General features: G+C 34.5%; 1 protein-coding gene across 2 annotated transcripts in view; it reads left to right on the top strand.

Moving 5' to 3' along the window:
- The window catches only part of LOC121372687 (HEAT repeat-containing protein 5B-like), a 128,339-nt gene that overhangs the window by 71,087 nt on the left and 40,461 nt on the right, over positions 1-16,791 (top strand). For both annotated transcript variants that reach the window (XM_041499143.1, XM_041499144.1), the window contains exons 6-9: positions 10,264-10,438; positions 10,946-11,100; positions 13,966-14,215; positions 16,067-16,219. In XM_041499143.1, coding sequence (XP_041355077.1) covers positions 10,264-10,438; positions 10,946-11,100; positions 13,966-14,215; positions 16,067-16,219 — 733 coding nt within the window. The remainder of the gene's footprint in view (positions 1-10,263; positions 10,439-10,945; positions 11,101-13,965; positions 14,216-16,066; positions 16,220-16,791) is intronic.

Genomic DNA, 16,791 nt, shown 5'->3' on the forward strand with positions numbered 1-16,791 from the left:
ATATTCCTGACTATATTTTATTTGTAGCCTACTGTAGTTGGAGCTTTTAATATTTGTGATATCTGGAATTATCATCCAGCTTTCACACATTTATTTTTGATTAATTACTTTAAAAAAACTACTTTTAAATGACATAATTACCCGAACTTCTATTTTATTGCATTATTTTCTAATCCAGATCAATACAATATGTATATTGGATGTATTTCTACAATCAGTAATCCAGCATTTTATTTAGCTAGTAACATTGGGTAATACAGCTTTAACAATAAAATAAATTACCAACTTACTCCAAGGCAGATAATCAAATCTGAAAAAAACTGGTTCTGAATCCAGTATAAACCTAAAATGGTCTTCATGAGAGCAAACTAAGTGATTATTAAAAAAAATATTTGATCTGGAGATCTAAAGGTATGTTTAACAAGATTATTGTTATGTATAACTAAGAACAGAAGGCACACTAGTGACAACAAATTTAGTTATGTCTTTGGTGAAGTTTTTCATTAAATTTATTTTAAATTTTGCATAAAACTACAAACTTGTCTAAAATATAACTTAGCACCCTATAAATATGTCAAAATGACAATAAAAATCAAGTTCTTTACAAATTTGAGTTTTCAGAATTGCATACATGAAAAATTAACTATGTTAATGGAAACTAAAGACATTAACCCACTATTGACACATGTTATTTTTAATATAAAAATAAATTGCTATTAAAATCTTAATTCAGGTTGCCTATATATAACACCATATTTAAGAGCAGTTGTATATGGCAAGTCAAATACCATATAAAAAGAAATTATTGAATATTTACAGTATGAATTATAGGCCAAAACCAACTTTTCCTCAGTGCTAACTTTGATTCAAAATCCATTCAGAGCCATGTACAGTGATTAGTGTCACGGTCAAGGTCATTGTGAACTTGCGTGGTCCAGTGACAGCTAATTAATCAACCAGTATAGTTTAATTAAATAAATTCACAAAATCATAATTATTTTTTATTATGCACTGAATATGTGCTATAGGGTGTATACTACCAAATCAAATCCCATAGACGACAATAGTAACATATGTGGCTAAAACTCCTACCTGCAACGTATCAATCGACATAAACGCCACGGATATAAATACTACCACCACTCACCCTTAAAGTGAATCACAAAAAAGTGGGTGTCAAGCTGCTCATTTCTGAGATAACGGGTAGCGTCTATGACTACCCTAGTTCCGCACAAAATTTGAGTACTTTTTTTTACAGGTACCCCATTCATGTTCCAAGCACAAGGCTACTTGACACAGTGGTACTAGATGAAATAAAATTGCATACATTTTTAGCCCAGATGAAACTAATTTTTTTACAACCAACACACTCACATTTATAACCAATCACAGGACTTGTGGTGTTCACTTCTCTATCAAAAGTTCGGTGCACCTCGAACTTTGACCCAGCCGGAAGTTATTTGGTTTAGTACTACCTATAATATAAGAACACAGTAATCTTTTAAAGAATTCTTTCATTGTGCTTTCAAACTATTAAATATGTTTTACTTATTAATGGTCACAATATGAAATGCAAAGAGTTTCGTAATATGCTGACTGATGTACAGTGTATGTATCATTTATATCGATAATAATATTGTTATGATGTACTTCATGGGTGTATGGGATAGAACTTTACTTGTGTGTGTGGAGGGTGGGAGGTGGGTGGAAGGTCTTTGCTCTTCTGTCTGTGGGATTCTGCATATAAAAGATCCTTGGTGCTAATCAGAAATAGTAGCTCATTGTGTAGCGGAAGCAGGTTTCATCTCGTCATCTGTGTGGTCCTTAGCCATATGTCCGACACATTATAACCATAACTAAATAGTGTTGAATATGTCATTAAATAAAACATTCCTTCCTTGTTCTGAAAAATGCTAATTTTTCCTATCAATTGGATCCACATGTCATATAATCGTGTTATGGTTGGATAAGATGTTTGTAACACGACTGGTATATCAAAGGCCGTGATATGTGTTATCCTGTATGGGATGGTGCATATAAAAGATCCCTTACTAATGGAAAAATGTAGTGGGTTTCCTTTCTAAGACTATATGTCAAAATTACCAAATGTTTGATATCCAATAGAGCTGATTAATAAATCAATGTGCTCTAGTGGTGTCGTTAAACAAAACAAACTGTAGATAAGATGTCCTGAATTTTTATGTGAATGAATATGGAAAAACAGAAAAGGTCAACATGGATAACAACAACCCTGTTTTCTATATTACATTTGTGATTCTAAAATAGTCTCATAAACTGCAGGTTTGATTTAGTTTACTTGCACGGTCACTGACTGTTCTTGCATTGCCTGTTTACAAATCGTTTGAATTGGTTAATTAAGTCTGATGCTTGTTTGTTCCAGGCACCAATATTGATTATTGGTTTGTTCCTTCTGTGTATTTAAGACGGAAAAAAAAGTCCAACATTGTTAAAAGTATTGGAAATATGACGTCTGCAAAAGATTTCTGTGCTGAAAATTAGTGATATTTATAGTTGTTTCATTCCATCGTAAATCCCTGTTGTGCTGGTAGAATGACATGTCATTTCCTTGTTTAAAGTAATAGAACTAGTAATCAGGCAAATGCAGCCTTATTTGAACATTTGCTGTCTTAAATGCTGTATGATTCAATTAAATGGATTGGCTGATTTCAGTAGTACTTGATGAGAATTGCTATTAACATACCAGCATTTTTTGTAAATGTCTTGAGTTTATCATCGTCTCCTGCAACAGATAAGAAGAACATGTAACTGTTGAATAATTTCATTACAAGCTAAAAATAAACTCTGTGCATTTAATTTTAGAAAGACATTCAGTGTGGCTCTGGTTCAAATTATAAGAAATTTGGCAAGAGCCAAAATGTTAACAGTTGTTTGATATGTGTATGAAAATGTAAATTCCTTTTTACACAACCTTGTTTACAGTGTGATGGGTTGTTTTGGGGGTTTTTCTTTAGATTTAGCGATGCAAAGTAAAGATTTTTAGATAATTTAGCAGTATCCATATTTAAATTTTAAATATATTGAGTTGGTTTTATTGTTTTTCTTTAAATTTAGCTATGCAAAGTAAAGATTTTTAGATAATTTAGCAGTATCCATATTTAAATTTTAAATATATTGAGTTGGTTTTATTGTTTTTCTTTAAATTTAGCGATGCAAAGTAAAGATTTATATATAATTTAGCAGTATCCATATTTAAATTTTAAATATATTGAGTTGGTTTTATTGTTAACTGTTTATTAATAAAAGTGAATCTAGTGAATGCAGCTGATGTTGAGCATAATTGTGTAAACTTGGGGAAGTCTTCATACTTCAAGAAAATAATAAAAATCAAACTATATTAACACCAAGAAAGGTAAATATTATTGTTTTAGTACAAGTTAGAAAGTTATACCTTGGCAGTTGTACCTTTATTTCTTGTTTCCATAACCCACTAGGTAAATGTATTGTTATGTGCTTTTAAAAAAATTACAGTACTCGCAGCCTGGCCAAATTAAAATTTAAAATAAATGCTTCATATTGTTTTGAATATAAATTGCACCATTGTGGCAGTGCAATGAATACTAGATTGCGACAACTCCAGATTAATTTTCTGGACTAAAGGATCGTAGACAAAATATGTTTATATTGTTATCAAGTTAATTAACAGTACAGGTAGTACAAGCACATGTATTTAAATTATTAATTAAATGGTTACAACATGTATACGTCCGCATCAAACCCCTGGGAAATCCACCTATTCGGTAGGTAGTTGTTACATAATGGTTTTTATTTCTTGTTTGTGCATGCAACAGTATTCATTAAGAACTATCTACAGGCTGTTGCTCACTCTGTTTTATGTACTTGAGTTTAAAATAACTTAATCTTTGAATGATTCAAGTCATTGTTTATCGTCTCTTCAATTGTAGCCATTGTTATCTATTCTACCTAGATTTATTTCTTATTTAATCTCACATGGACTGGTGAAGATGTGGCTACGAGCTGGCACCAGTCCAACAATTGGTTGAGAATCAATATCTCGTTTCAGTTTTGTCTCTTCTTTTCAAAGTAAAACGGAGAGATATAGGTATTTTTTTTCTGATGATGGTTGTGGTGGTGATGGCATCAACTTTTATGTTAAAGTTTTGTGTTTAGATGAGTTTCTCACAAACTATAAGTCTTAGGTCAATGAAATTATGGATCTTCATCAGTGTACTACAGGGTTTGAAGGTTACCGTTAAACAATTGTAAATGCTGTGGTTGCCCTCCTTACTTATAATTGTGCCCCCAAAATTGGACATTGTCAGTGGCAAGAAAAATGCTGTGGTGCCCTAATTTTCCCATACATTCCATGCTGTATATATATGTAAGTTAGTAAAATTACAATTGGTAATAGTAATATGAGAAAAGGCATCTACATCAAACAAATTGCATAGGCTACAGTTAAGGAAAGGTTTGATTTAGTGCCTGTCCAATTTGCAATTGTCAACTAATTTCTGTTACTAAACTGAAAGCAACACTAGCCATGCTATGACTATGTTTAATAATAAAATTTAAATAATATAAAAATATTTTAAACATTCATTCATTATTCACCACAGCTCCATACACTGTTTTGATAAAATGATTGATTCGACTTTTGTTTGTTCATATACCTTTGTCTGACACTCAGTAGCCAATGTTCCTTTGTATTATGGTGTTATTAAACATTAATTTATTCATTGATTTAGCAGTACTGAGTCATTCATTCATTCATTTATTCATTATACTTATTTTCGTGTTTCTATCCAATTAAGGTTCAAGCATGCTTTCCTTGGCACACACCTTTGCTATCTAGGCTGTCTGCAGGACAGTGGATTAGTTATTAGTTGTTAGTGAGAGAAAGAGGGTGTAGTGGTCTTACACCTACCCACTAAGTATAAAACTCATTCTGGGTGGGAGCCGGTACTCAGCTACGAACCATGTACCTACCAGCCTTATGTCCGATAGCTTAACCACGACACCACTGAGGCTGTTACTAAATTTATAAACCAGCTCGCTACAAACGGTTTGATTAATAATCAGATCACGGTTTAACTAACAGGATCTCTGTGTTTCTTTGTAAATCTAGTACTTTACTCTGTTCTTTCAGCAGTCATGTTTTGCTTAATTTCTCCCATACATTATTTACTGGCACTATGTTTTGATGGCACTGCCTGTTTTTCTTGGCCTCTGGCAAACAAAGCATGGTATTGGTGAGACTGTCTGGCTAGTACTTCAGAGGATTCCAGTCAGTGTTGTAGGTGTTTGCAGCAGTGCCACATCAAAAAAAACAATCTACTTTTTCTTGTCATCCTAACTGTCTGGAACTGCCCAGAGGATTGTTCCTGTACAAGGAATGACATTTAACCCATGTTTTAATGATTAGCCATCATCTTATGATATTTCCAGACACTCCATCTGTGCTCTTAAATGAACATGAAACAAGAATTATTTTACAGCATTCACATTACTTTCATCCTATATATTTACATGTAATGGCTTTATCTTGTCCATCCTTTATATTGATGTGTTTTTGTCATACTGTTCAGTTTTATAAGATTATTTTTGTACAGTAATTATGTATATTATACATACATAATTTATAATAAACCCTTGTAAGTTTATATTAAATTTTAGGGGACCATCCTGAATTTGTAGCCATTTTAAAGTGTTTTTAAATAATCTTAATCTCTTTTAAAAATGAAACTTACAAATTTCTTGGGCTACATATTTTTTGTTTTGAATATAAATATCTGTATATGCAACACATTTCTGGCCATTTTAATGTTTTGTTGTAGCTCAAATTGTTTACATATCATTTTATTTTTCTTTCAAATGCCAAACGAAAATCTAAATCTTGAGCAGGTGCATCTGCAGAAAATTAGGATGGGGTGGGTTGAGGGGTCTGTACTGTGGAGAGTAATGTTTTTAGCAGGTGTTGAGTCCTGCTAATCTGGAAAGATATTGAATATATATATATATATATATGTATATCAGGGATGGGGAAAAATGAAATTGTCAATCGGTCCCACTTGATGTCGTCACTATGGGGGGGGGGGGGGGGGGTGGGGGGGGATAAAAAAAAAAAAAAAATGAAGAACATTTAAAAGACTATATTTGCCAAATAGTTTTTAAAAAAATCATAGTGACATTTGTATAGTTTTATCTTGAATCATGAACACGAAACGATAAACATGAAAACCACACAAATTGTATATATTTTACATAATGGAATAAATAATATAAAAAAAAGGAATAAAAGTGGGACCGGCAAACGCACGTTTTTAAAAATTAATTTTGGTCTCGGAGATCGAGAATCGGTCCCAGACCGGGAAAAAAGGGCTTTTTCCCACCCCTGATATATATATAATTCATTATTATTATTATTATTATTATTATTATTCCAACTATATCATTTAGGCCTACTATGTAAAATGTAATTAACTTATAATTAAAATTGCCCCCAAAAATAATTCACCAAAATGAAATAAATGTTTTGTGTAACATGTAGTCTACCTTAATCAAACTGCAAGTATTATTTTGGGGCTACATGTACCTTGAACACTGCCTTTAAACCAGTTTTTAAATTAATAGAAGAAAGATATTTAATCCTTTACAAGTAAATATTTTAAAATTTTAACTTAATTTCCGTGCTTATAACCAATTACGTTTCAAGCACACTGTCTGGGGCATGCACCTCACTATCTCATCTATCTGCTCCAGAGGGACATGGGTTAATGGCTTGTTGTTGGTGCTTTGTGATACTGATTGCCATTAAAAAGAATTCCATACTTTGAGTGCAACAAGTGTTTGTAGATGATTACTCCAGCATTATCTTGATGTGAGCCAACAAGGCTGTCCTGTCTTGTTTAGCTTGGCACGGATATAGGTCTGCTGCACATGCTGATAGATATGGTGTTTATGGTTGGAAGACTTCCAGTCAGTTGGCTTGTGAATGAGAAATATGTATTGTCATTCTGATGCACCCTGCTGGAGATACACTTCTAGCTGGGATCGTGGTTACTTGATGCACTGGGATATGTATTGTTGTTGCAACGCTTTATGTGCATGCCATATATGTCTTCTTATCTTAGAATAAGAGGATTGGTGCTGTTTGATGTGTAGATATAAGGTCTTTTTCAGAATTCATTGGGAGGGAGGAGGGGGAGGCAATTTTTTATTAAAATAATAAATTATATTTAAATAAGTTGTATGTATTGGTGGAAAGATTTGGCATCCAGTCAACTCGATGTGTTCTTTTTTGGAACATTCTTGATTATTTGATTTAAAGGGAAAAGGTTGGTTGTCATTTCAAGAATCATATTTTTGTAATATATGTCTTACATTGTATATACGGATTGTGAAAATAACAGACAAACGTTAGAGTAAGGCAGAACCTTTTACAGAATTTGAACTGCAGTCTTCAATATGAGAGTTCAAATTTCAAATAAATGGTTTATTTCCCGTTACATTTGAAATCATTTGGGGGGTGGACGTAGCCCAGTGGTAAAGCGCTCACTTGATGCACGGTCGGTTTGGGATCAATCCCCGTTGGTGGGCCCATTGAGCTATTTCTTGTTTCAGCCAGTGCACCACGACTGGTATATCAAAGGCCTTGGTATGTGCTACCCTTTCTGTGAGATGGTGATATAAAAGATCCCTTTCTGCTAATGGAAAAATTTAGTGGGTTTCCTCTATAAGACTATATATGTCACAATTACCATATGTTTAACATCCAATAGCCGATAATTAATTAATCAATGTGCTCTAGTGGTGTCATTAAACAAAACAAACTTCTTGAAATCATTTGCATATATTGTTTAATATTGGCACTCTGCAAGACTGAAATCGTGTAGACATGATTCTACCGGGAATTTATAAAGTCAGTGATCACTTTAGATTCCTGAAGACTTAGCATCCATTATAAACATAATCTATCTACAAATGTATGGTGAAAAGAAATGGAGAACACAGTAGTTCTTGATAGAAGTGTGCAGTCCAATTTTGAAAGTGGTTAAAACGCTTCCCAGTTGCTTCTAAGTGATACCATTAATAACCTTCTGTTACAAGTACACACATATAGTTGGAAGAAAAAAACCCCTATACCTAACTGTTCATAGAAAGAAATAATTTTATGATTAATGATAGTAGGTAACTGACATCACATTGACATTCTGTTTTTTGATGTCTTGGTCTGTGTGACTCCATCTCTTTCTTTTTCTATGTCTCTTCTTACACACTCGCTCTTTCTGTCTCCGTCTCATTCTCATCAGGTAATATTATGTTAATTAAAACCTTCAAAAATGCTGATCTAAATGAAATGTAAAATTAATCAACTTGAGGGGGTGGGATTTAGCTCAGTCGGTTGAGTGTTTGCTTGAGGTGCTTGCATCATAGGATCAAACCACCTCAGTGGATTTTTTCTTGTTCCAACCAGTGCCCCACTGCTTTGGTATGTGCTTTCCTGTCTGTGGGAAAGTGCATATAAAAGTTTCCTTGCTGCATTAGGAAAAATTTAGTGGGTTTCCTCTAATGACTATGTGTCAGAATTAGCAAATATTTGACATACAGTAGCTGATGATTAATTAATCAATGTGCTCTAGTGGTGTTGAACAAAACAAACTTTAACTTTGTTTTAACACATTTTAAATTATCCTTAAATAGACAATATACATTAAGTACACATTGATTCAATGTGTACAAACTTTATATATCAATAATATCATTTATCAAACATATTAAACAATTGTTTTAAACATACATTGGAAATACTAAATATATAATTAATGTTAAGAAGTGGAATACTAATATTGGCTACATACAATGTATGCATGTAACTTGTACAGATTACATACACTATATTGACCCACATTCCAATGTCACATTCAGTAGTTCTAACAGGGTTACATTGTAGGTTAGTGTCTATGTAAAAAATGTTTGTGTAATGCTTTTAACATTCCATACTATTAGTATTACCAGCAACAGAAAACATCTGTTCTTTGACCTTAATCTTAGCCTTGTTGTTCATTTGACATGATAATAATTACCATGATCAAGTGATAATAGTTACTGCAATAAAAATGAATGATTCAATGAATGATTCATGATGTTTAAGCTGTGTTGGGTGTCAAACTAAGATATTGGTGCCATAATACTGTCTTTGAACACGGTGCCAAAAACACAGTTTGTTTAAAGATAGTCTCTCCTCCCCATCTTATGTCTGTATGTCTGTCTGTCTGTCTCTGTCTCTGTCTCTGTCTCTCTCTCTCTCTCTCTCTCTCTCTCTCTCTCTCTCTCTCTCTCTCTCTCTCTCTCTCTCTCTCTCTCTCTCTCCCTCTCCCTCTTTCTCTTTCTCTTTCTCTCTCTCCATCCCTCTCTCCCTCTGTTGTGTGTGTTGGCACCATTCCAAAGGCTAGTAGATTATGTTTTGTTCTGTTCCATTAACGATTATGTATGCTAATAAACAGAACTATTAAAGGCACATTCCCATTCATATATGATATGTAGATGATTATTTAGGATATAACCATTTTGGCACGCCTTGTTGCTAGATATATCTGTAGAACTGGCATTTTTGGAACACATTTTGATGGTTTAATCTTGGGAGTATCCCATCTCATATTTCATTGAGAACATTGTGCTAAATGGTGCTAAAATTATAGCAAATGATTTATTGTAGATTTTATTTCTGCATCTGTTGGCCACAAAGATGGAAGATAAATCCTGTTTTATGGAGCTTTCTGTATACTCCAATAAACCATCGGAGCTTTACAAAAGTACATAAAGTCGATAGACTAGTTAAACTACCTCAAACGGTCAACTCTTTGAAGAGACCATCTGTCTAAAGAAGCTAGCGTACTATGACCCCCTACTTTTGTCCACTGTAATAATAAAATTGATGTAAAGGCTTATTTTATGGGATTCTGATATTGCTTTCCTGTCTTTGGGAAAGTGCATATAAAAGATCCCTTGCTGCATTGGGAAAATGTAGTGGGTTTTCTCTGCTGACTACGTGTCAGAATTACCAAATGTTTGACATCCAGTAGCTGATGATTAATTAATCAGTGTGCTCTAGTGGTATTGTTAAACAAAACAAATAACCAAACAACCACTTTTCTCTAAGGTCCACCTTTGAAATAAAGCTACAGGTACTTAAAATTAAGTTAAAACTTTGTAAATTACATTTTATAAATTTTTTAATTCACAAATTTTTCTTTTTTGTTTCAGTGTATGTACCAGTTAGTTAATGAAGCTCCATTTATGTACAACAATGAGCTTGAAACAGTTGCCTCCCTTTGTTTCCGTGCACTTGATGGGTCCAATTATGATGTTCGCTGTGCTGTTGCTAAGCTGCTGGGAAATTTGATGGCTACTGCCCAAGCACCACCAAAGACTTCTTATGGTAATTTTTTAAATGGTAGACTCATTCCTGCCAAAATATTACTTTTTTTTTCTTTTTAGAAACACTGTTATTAACTGCAAAAGCTGAAGGTTTTTTTTAAAGGAATTTGTTGTTAATTATTATGTCTTTTTTTTATCATCATTGTATTCATTTTAACCATTTTTATTGTTGTTTCTTGTTATGTAAAGTTTTTAATAAGATAATAATCATTGTGGTATTGTGAAGGATCATAAAATAGTAAAAAGTATGAGTGGCATGTATAGGGCAATGGTACAATGTTTGGCTGAGGTGCGATGGGTCATAGGATCTATTGCCCTCGATGGACTCTTGTGTCTTTCATGAAATTAATAGTGTAATCATAATAGTATTCAAGGATTTGCTTTCTTTTGAAATTGTAAAAGGTATTTAAAAATCTTAATTTTAGAAAAAAAATTGAATTGAATAAATACAATTTCCAGATATTAGTAGAATTCCATAGATGCATACTGTAAAATCTTGATTTTTCAGTGAAGTCAAAGAATGTGAAACTAGTGGATGTGCTAAACATCCTGGCGTCAGGCTTCTTGAAGGGCGGTATTGGTCTGTGGAAGGGAAGCACCGCAGGGGAAATGATCAAGGGGAGCAGTAGTGTCAACCGTGAAATACGTGTTGGTGTCACACATGTAAGTGGAAATACCCATTGGTGTCACACATAACTTGAAATAACATTGGTGTCGAACATATAAGTAGAAATACCCATTGGAAAAAAAAAAAAATGTTATATTTAACGACACACTCAACACATTTTATTTACAGTTATATGGCATCAGACATATGGTTAAAGACCACACAGATTTGGAGAGGAAACCCGCTGTCGCCACATAGGCTACTCTTTTACGACAGGCAGCAAGGGATCTTTTATTTGCGCTTCCCACAGGCAGGATAGCACAAACCATGGCCTTTGTTGAACCAGTTATGGATCACTGGTCGGTGCAAGTGGTTTACACCTACCCATTGAGCCTTGCGGAGCACTCACTCATGGTTTGGAGTCGGTATCTGAATTAAAAATCCCATGCCTCGACTGGGATCCGAACCCAGTACCTACCAGCCTGTAGACCGATGGCCTGCCACGATGCCACCGAGGCCGGTTCCAAATACCCATTGGTGTCACAAGTAACTTGAAATAGCATTGATGTCACACATGTAAGTGGAAATACCCATTAGTGTCACAGGTAACTTGAAATACCCATTCGTGTCACACCTAACTAGAAATACCCATTGGTGTCACACGTAACTTGAAATACCCATTGGTGTCACACCTAACTAGAAATACCCATTGGTGTCACACATAACTTGAAATACCCATTGGTGTCACACATGTAGGTTGAAATACCCATTGGTGTCACATGTAATTGGAAATACCCATTGGTGTTACACGTAACTTGAAATAAGCATTGATGTCACACATGTAAGTTGATATATACATCTGTGTGAGTTGCAGTGTGCTTACGAGACAAAACCTCACAACACTAATGGGAAAAAAGACGAATGTTCACAAATGTTTTTATATCTTTTTTTAATGGAGTAAAAAACACATCAGAAATAGCTCTCATGAAATATAAATAGTCAGTTAGATTTTCACATCAGAAATAATATACATAAAATATAAACAGAGTAAAACATATCACATCAGAAATAGCACATGAAATATAAACAGTCAGTCATTTTACAACAGAAATATCAGACAATATTCCACATCTACTCCATTGATATGCTGTGTCCCACAGCAACAAGGTATTATTAGTCTTTTAACACAATTTTCCTAATTTGTACATGTTCAAATATGTGTATCTGGGCTGTTACGGTAGTTGTTACCTACTAAGTGAATGTAGTGACTTTACAAGTCCAGTTGAGATGTTAAAACTCAATCTAGGTAGTAGCGTGTAACAGAATGCGAACATGGTATTCTTCAGTCATAAGTCTGATGACTTTACCATTGAGGGTGGTATTGGTATTTAAACTCCACAGCTGTAATGATCATCTCATATTCATCTGAACAGTATCACTGCTGTGTGGTAAGTTAATATTACTAATACCATGTGTATGACAGATATAAGAAACCCCAAGCTGTGTTACTGGGTCAGATCAACAATGGAACTCTGGAGATAGATAGTAGCACTGCCTTGTTTAACCTTTGACCTGCAATACCACTCTGGTTAACCTTAGCCTGTACAATATGAAACACTTGCTGTATTATAGATCATGTGACTAAATGTGCAGGTAGTATTTAGGAAATATTCCATCAAAAACAACAAAAATGATGATTAATTAATACATTGAAAAAACAAAAAACTAATCACACATACACATGTGTACACACACACACACACACACACACACACACACACCCACACACACCTGTATATACATACACACATACAAATGCATACACACATGCACGCACGCGCTCGCGCGCGCGCACACACACACACACACACACACACACACACACTGATATGCACATGCACACACACACACAAATATTTATGTAAGTGTAAATTGTTGGTGTGTGGCTCTGTTTGCATGTTTGAAAATGTTTCTCACAGATATTGTATATCACTTTGTTGAATAACTCATCCACTGAGGAAAATTCTTTAGTGTGGAGAATTATCTCATGGAATGCAATAGAGAGAAAAACCTTGCTTGTGACCTATTTCTTTCTTTTTTTCTTCTTCTTTATTTTTTTCATTCTTAAATATCCACTTACAGTTCAAGCACACTATTCTGAACATACCTTAACTATCTGGGCTGTCCAGAACAGTGAGTTAATGGTCAGTTGTTAGTGAGAGAGAAGTCTGTGTACTTGCCTTACATTTCCTGATTGAGCCATTAAAATTTGTTTTGGGTGTTAGACTACCCAATTATGAATATGTAAGAACCTTTTAAAAGTCTTGATGGATGAATCACTACACCACTGAAGCTGGTTTGGTGGCCCCGTGACCTAGTTTACATACATGTATGTTAAACATCGAGATAGTGAGCCAGTCAAACTGACCTTTTCTCCCTCGAAAAGATCTTCTTTTTTTTCTTTTTTAAATATCCACCAAAATGCAAATCTCCATCTTATGCAAGTAATCATGTAAAGTGAATGATTACATGTATTTAAAATGATATATTAGCATTAAGATAAACATATATTTTTATCATATGCCAGAAATCAAATAACCAAGGATTGATTCTGTGGCACACGACACTGCAAGCGATTGACCATTAAACTTTGTATGCCATCACTTCTTCTAAGTTAGAATTGTTTGATTTAAATTTAATTATTGATTGATTTAAAAACTGAAAATATTTCAAAGTTAAGTAGGAACACTGCTTTGTTTTGTACTCCTACCATATAAAAACCAAGTAGTTTCAGGAACAATATGGGCATGGTTTTCTTAAATGCATATGTTTAAGCATTGTAAATGTATGTAATTATATGCATGTAAGACATAAAGAGGCTTTGTAAATTTGGCTCTTTATGTTTTCTTCTTTCCTTGCAGTCCTATGTTGAGTTTGTCAGGTGTATGGGTGGACTCTGGTTAGAGAGAAATATTTCCGTTTTCCTCAGTCACATTCTCGACTTGGTAGCCAATTCGAGAGCCACGCCCACCCATGTGGACGCAGTGTATGCACGGAAATGTGTGCTCTTCATCCTCCGATCTGTGATAGGCGAGATGCTGGGAGAGAAGGCACAGATAGCTGCTGCCAAGGAGATCTGCCAGATCATTATTAAACAAATGAATACTGTGGGTAAGTTAAGTTAAAACAATACACTTTGCAGGTAAATCCACTTGGAAATAGTTCCTGTCTAAGGGCGGATCAAAACAAGGAGATGAAGGTGACCCATTCCCATCCCTCCCTCTCTCTCTCTCTCCCCCCCCCCCCCCCCCCGAAACAAAAGGGGCCCTTTTTTAACAATATGTTTACAATTTTCATGCAAGTACCTTTTTCAAGGAGTGGGTCCATGTGCCCTTTTGCCCTTGGTTCCTTCCCTGAAATATGTCCTGGGTCCACCCATGCAAGCAAGCCTATTGATAATTCCACCAAGAAATTTCGAATAATGAGAAGGTTCTTCAAATGTAAAAAATTAATTTCCTTAAATCAAAATAGTCAAAGGTAAGTCTGAAAACATTTGCTGCATTCCTTGTTTCAACGAGTATGAATATGCTATCATTCATCTGTCTTGGAGAAAAGGTTCTAAAATTGTAGGATATGGTTCCAAGATCGTAAGATAGGTGAATAGGCTTTAAAACATACATTAAGATCCATTAGCAATGTGAATAAATAGCATTTTGAACATTTATTCCTAGGGTTTGGTGAGGGTTTTAGGTTTTTTTGAACTTCATATGTTTTTGAATAAATGTAGATAATTCCAGCTTCACTTTGGATTTTGCTAATTTAAAAGTAAAATGTAGAATAGAGTAAACATTAATTGACTTGTTTCAACCTTCTCAGTGGAGTTAGTCCATATTTATAGCATTCTTCCAATCTCCCTCCCCAACACAACGATTATGCTACACACAAATTTATTGATTAAAGAAATACAAAGTAAGTTTGCCCCTTGATATTATTATTAACCAAGGTTCAACTTTTCACATCAATCAATACTGATTATTCTAAATGGAGCTACGTGATTTCCCTATTAATGCTACAGTTACTTGTCCAGTAAACCAATCTGTGGTATTTTGTTCCTGACGATTGCTATGACATAAAAATGCCTCTATCAAGATGTTATTAAGTTTGTAACAAATGAAAATGGTGTTATAGGAATAACTTGGTCATTTAGTATTTAGTACAGTTTTATAATCATGATAAAAAAATCTTTTTACCTTAATACAAATATAAATGGGACAGCAAGCTTCAGAAAGTTACCATGCTAAAAACAATTGCAAAGGCTAATTTTTAGTTAAGTCGTACATAAAATGATGTACTATTACATAATAACAAATTGACTTCTTGTGAATGAATTGTTGTGAGGATCAAGCTGTTACTGAAAGACAAGTTTGATTCTGCAGCATGAATAGATTGACGTGGCGGAATCTAGCTCAGTTTGTGTTGCACTCACTCAGGTGCTTAGGTTATAGGATTGAACCCTCAACTGTAAAGACTGGTATGTGGTGTCCTGTCAATGGAGAAAATGCATGTGAAAGATCCCTTTCTGCTAATGAAAGAGTAGCTGGTTTCCTCTAAGACATGTCAGTATTATCAAATGTAGCCAATCATTAATAAATCTATGTGCTCTAGTGGTGTTAAAACAAATTTTACTTTATAACTTTTTAATATTTGTATTTGTGTTCTTTTAATTACAACAAAGGGTACCTATTTATTTAAGTGTAAAGTTATGTTGTCATTTCAACAACCTAGTAGACATTACAACATCCTAGTAGAATAGCCCATTAAATGTAATCAACGACAGTTGTATAGTTAATAGATTTTATTAACAGATTTTAACTTATTAAGTTTCATCTTGGGGCCCCCAATTGTTTGAAGCATAGATTGATTTAGATGTTCATTGAAAGTTTAAATTGGATTTTACACTAAATTTTGCCATTTAATTTATTTAAATTGACATATTTAATTTGCATGGAACTGTGTTTTCAGGTGAGGCGACTGTGGATGCCGTGGAAGGAAAGTCACAGAGTATGGACCTGTCATCGAGCCAGCACGTCCTCGTGTGTGCACTCCACGAGTTGGGATGTCTGGTCCTGCGTCTTGGTTCATCAGCCAGTCCACTCGTTCAAGAACCAGCAACAGGTGGGTACATCAGACATGAAAAACATTGGCATTTCTTTGCAATTTCTGTCCTCCTCCTCCGGTGGAAAGCTCAAGATTGGCATCTTAATCAGGCATTGAATTTTGAGGTTTTTTTTTTTAGGATTCTGCTAAAATCATAGAGATGAAGTAATATAGATATTTTGGGATTCCGTCTCGTAATTTTGCGGTTCTGATCCGAAATCTGTGGGTGGGCGGGACGTAGCTCAGTGGTACAGTGCTCGCTTGATTGATCGATTTCCGTCGGTGGGCCTATTGGGCTATTTCTCATTCCAGCCAGTGCTCCACAACTGGTGTAACAAAGGCTGTGGTATGTACTATCCTGTCTGTGGGATAGAGCTCATAAAATATCCCTTGCTGCTAATCGAAAAGAGTAGCCCGTGGAGTAGTGACAGCAGATTTCCTCTCAATATTTGTGTGATCCTTAACTATATGTCTGACGCCATATAACCATAAAATAAATAAAATGTGTTCAGTGCGTCGTTAAATAAAACATTTTCTTTCTTCTTCCTTCCGAAATCTGTGATTCACAGAAGCACAAACTTCTGTTGAAT

Source organism: Gigantopelta aegis, chromosome 4 (genome assembly GCF_016097555.1).
Source record: "Gigantopelta aegis isolate Gae_Host chromosome 4, Gae_host_genome, whole genome shotgun sequence".
In the NCBI taxonomy this organism is placed as follows: Eukaryota; Metazoa; Mollusca; class Gastropoda; order Neomphalida; family Peltospiridae; genus Gigantopelta; species Gigantopelta aegis.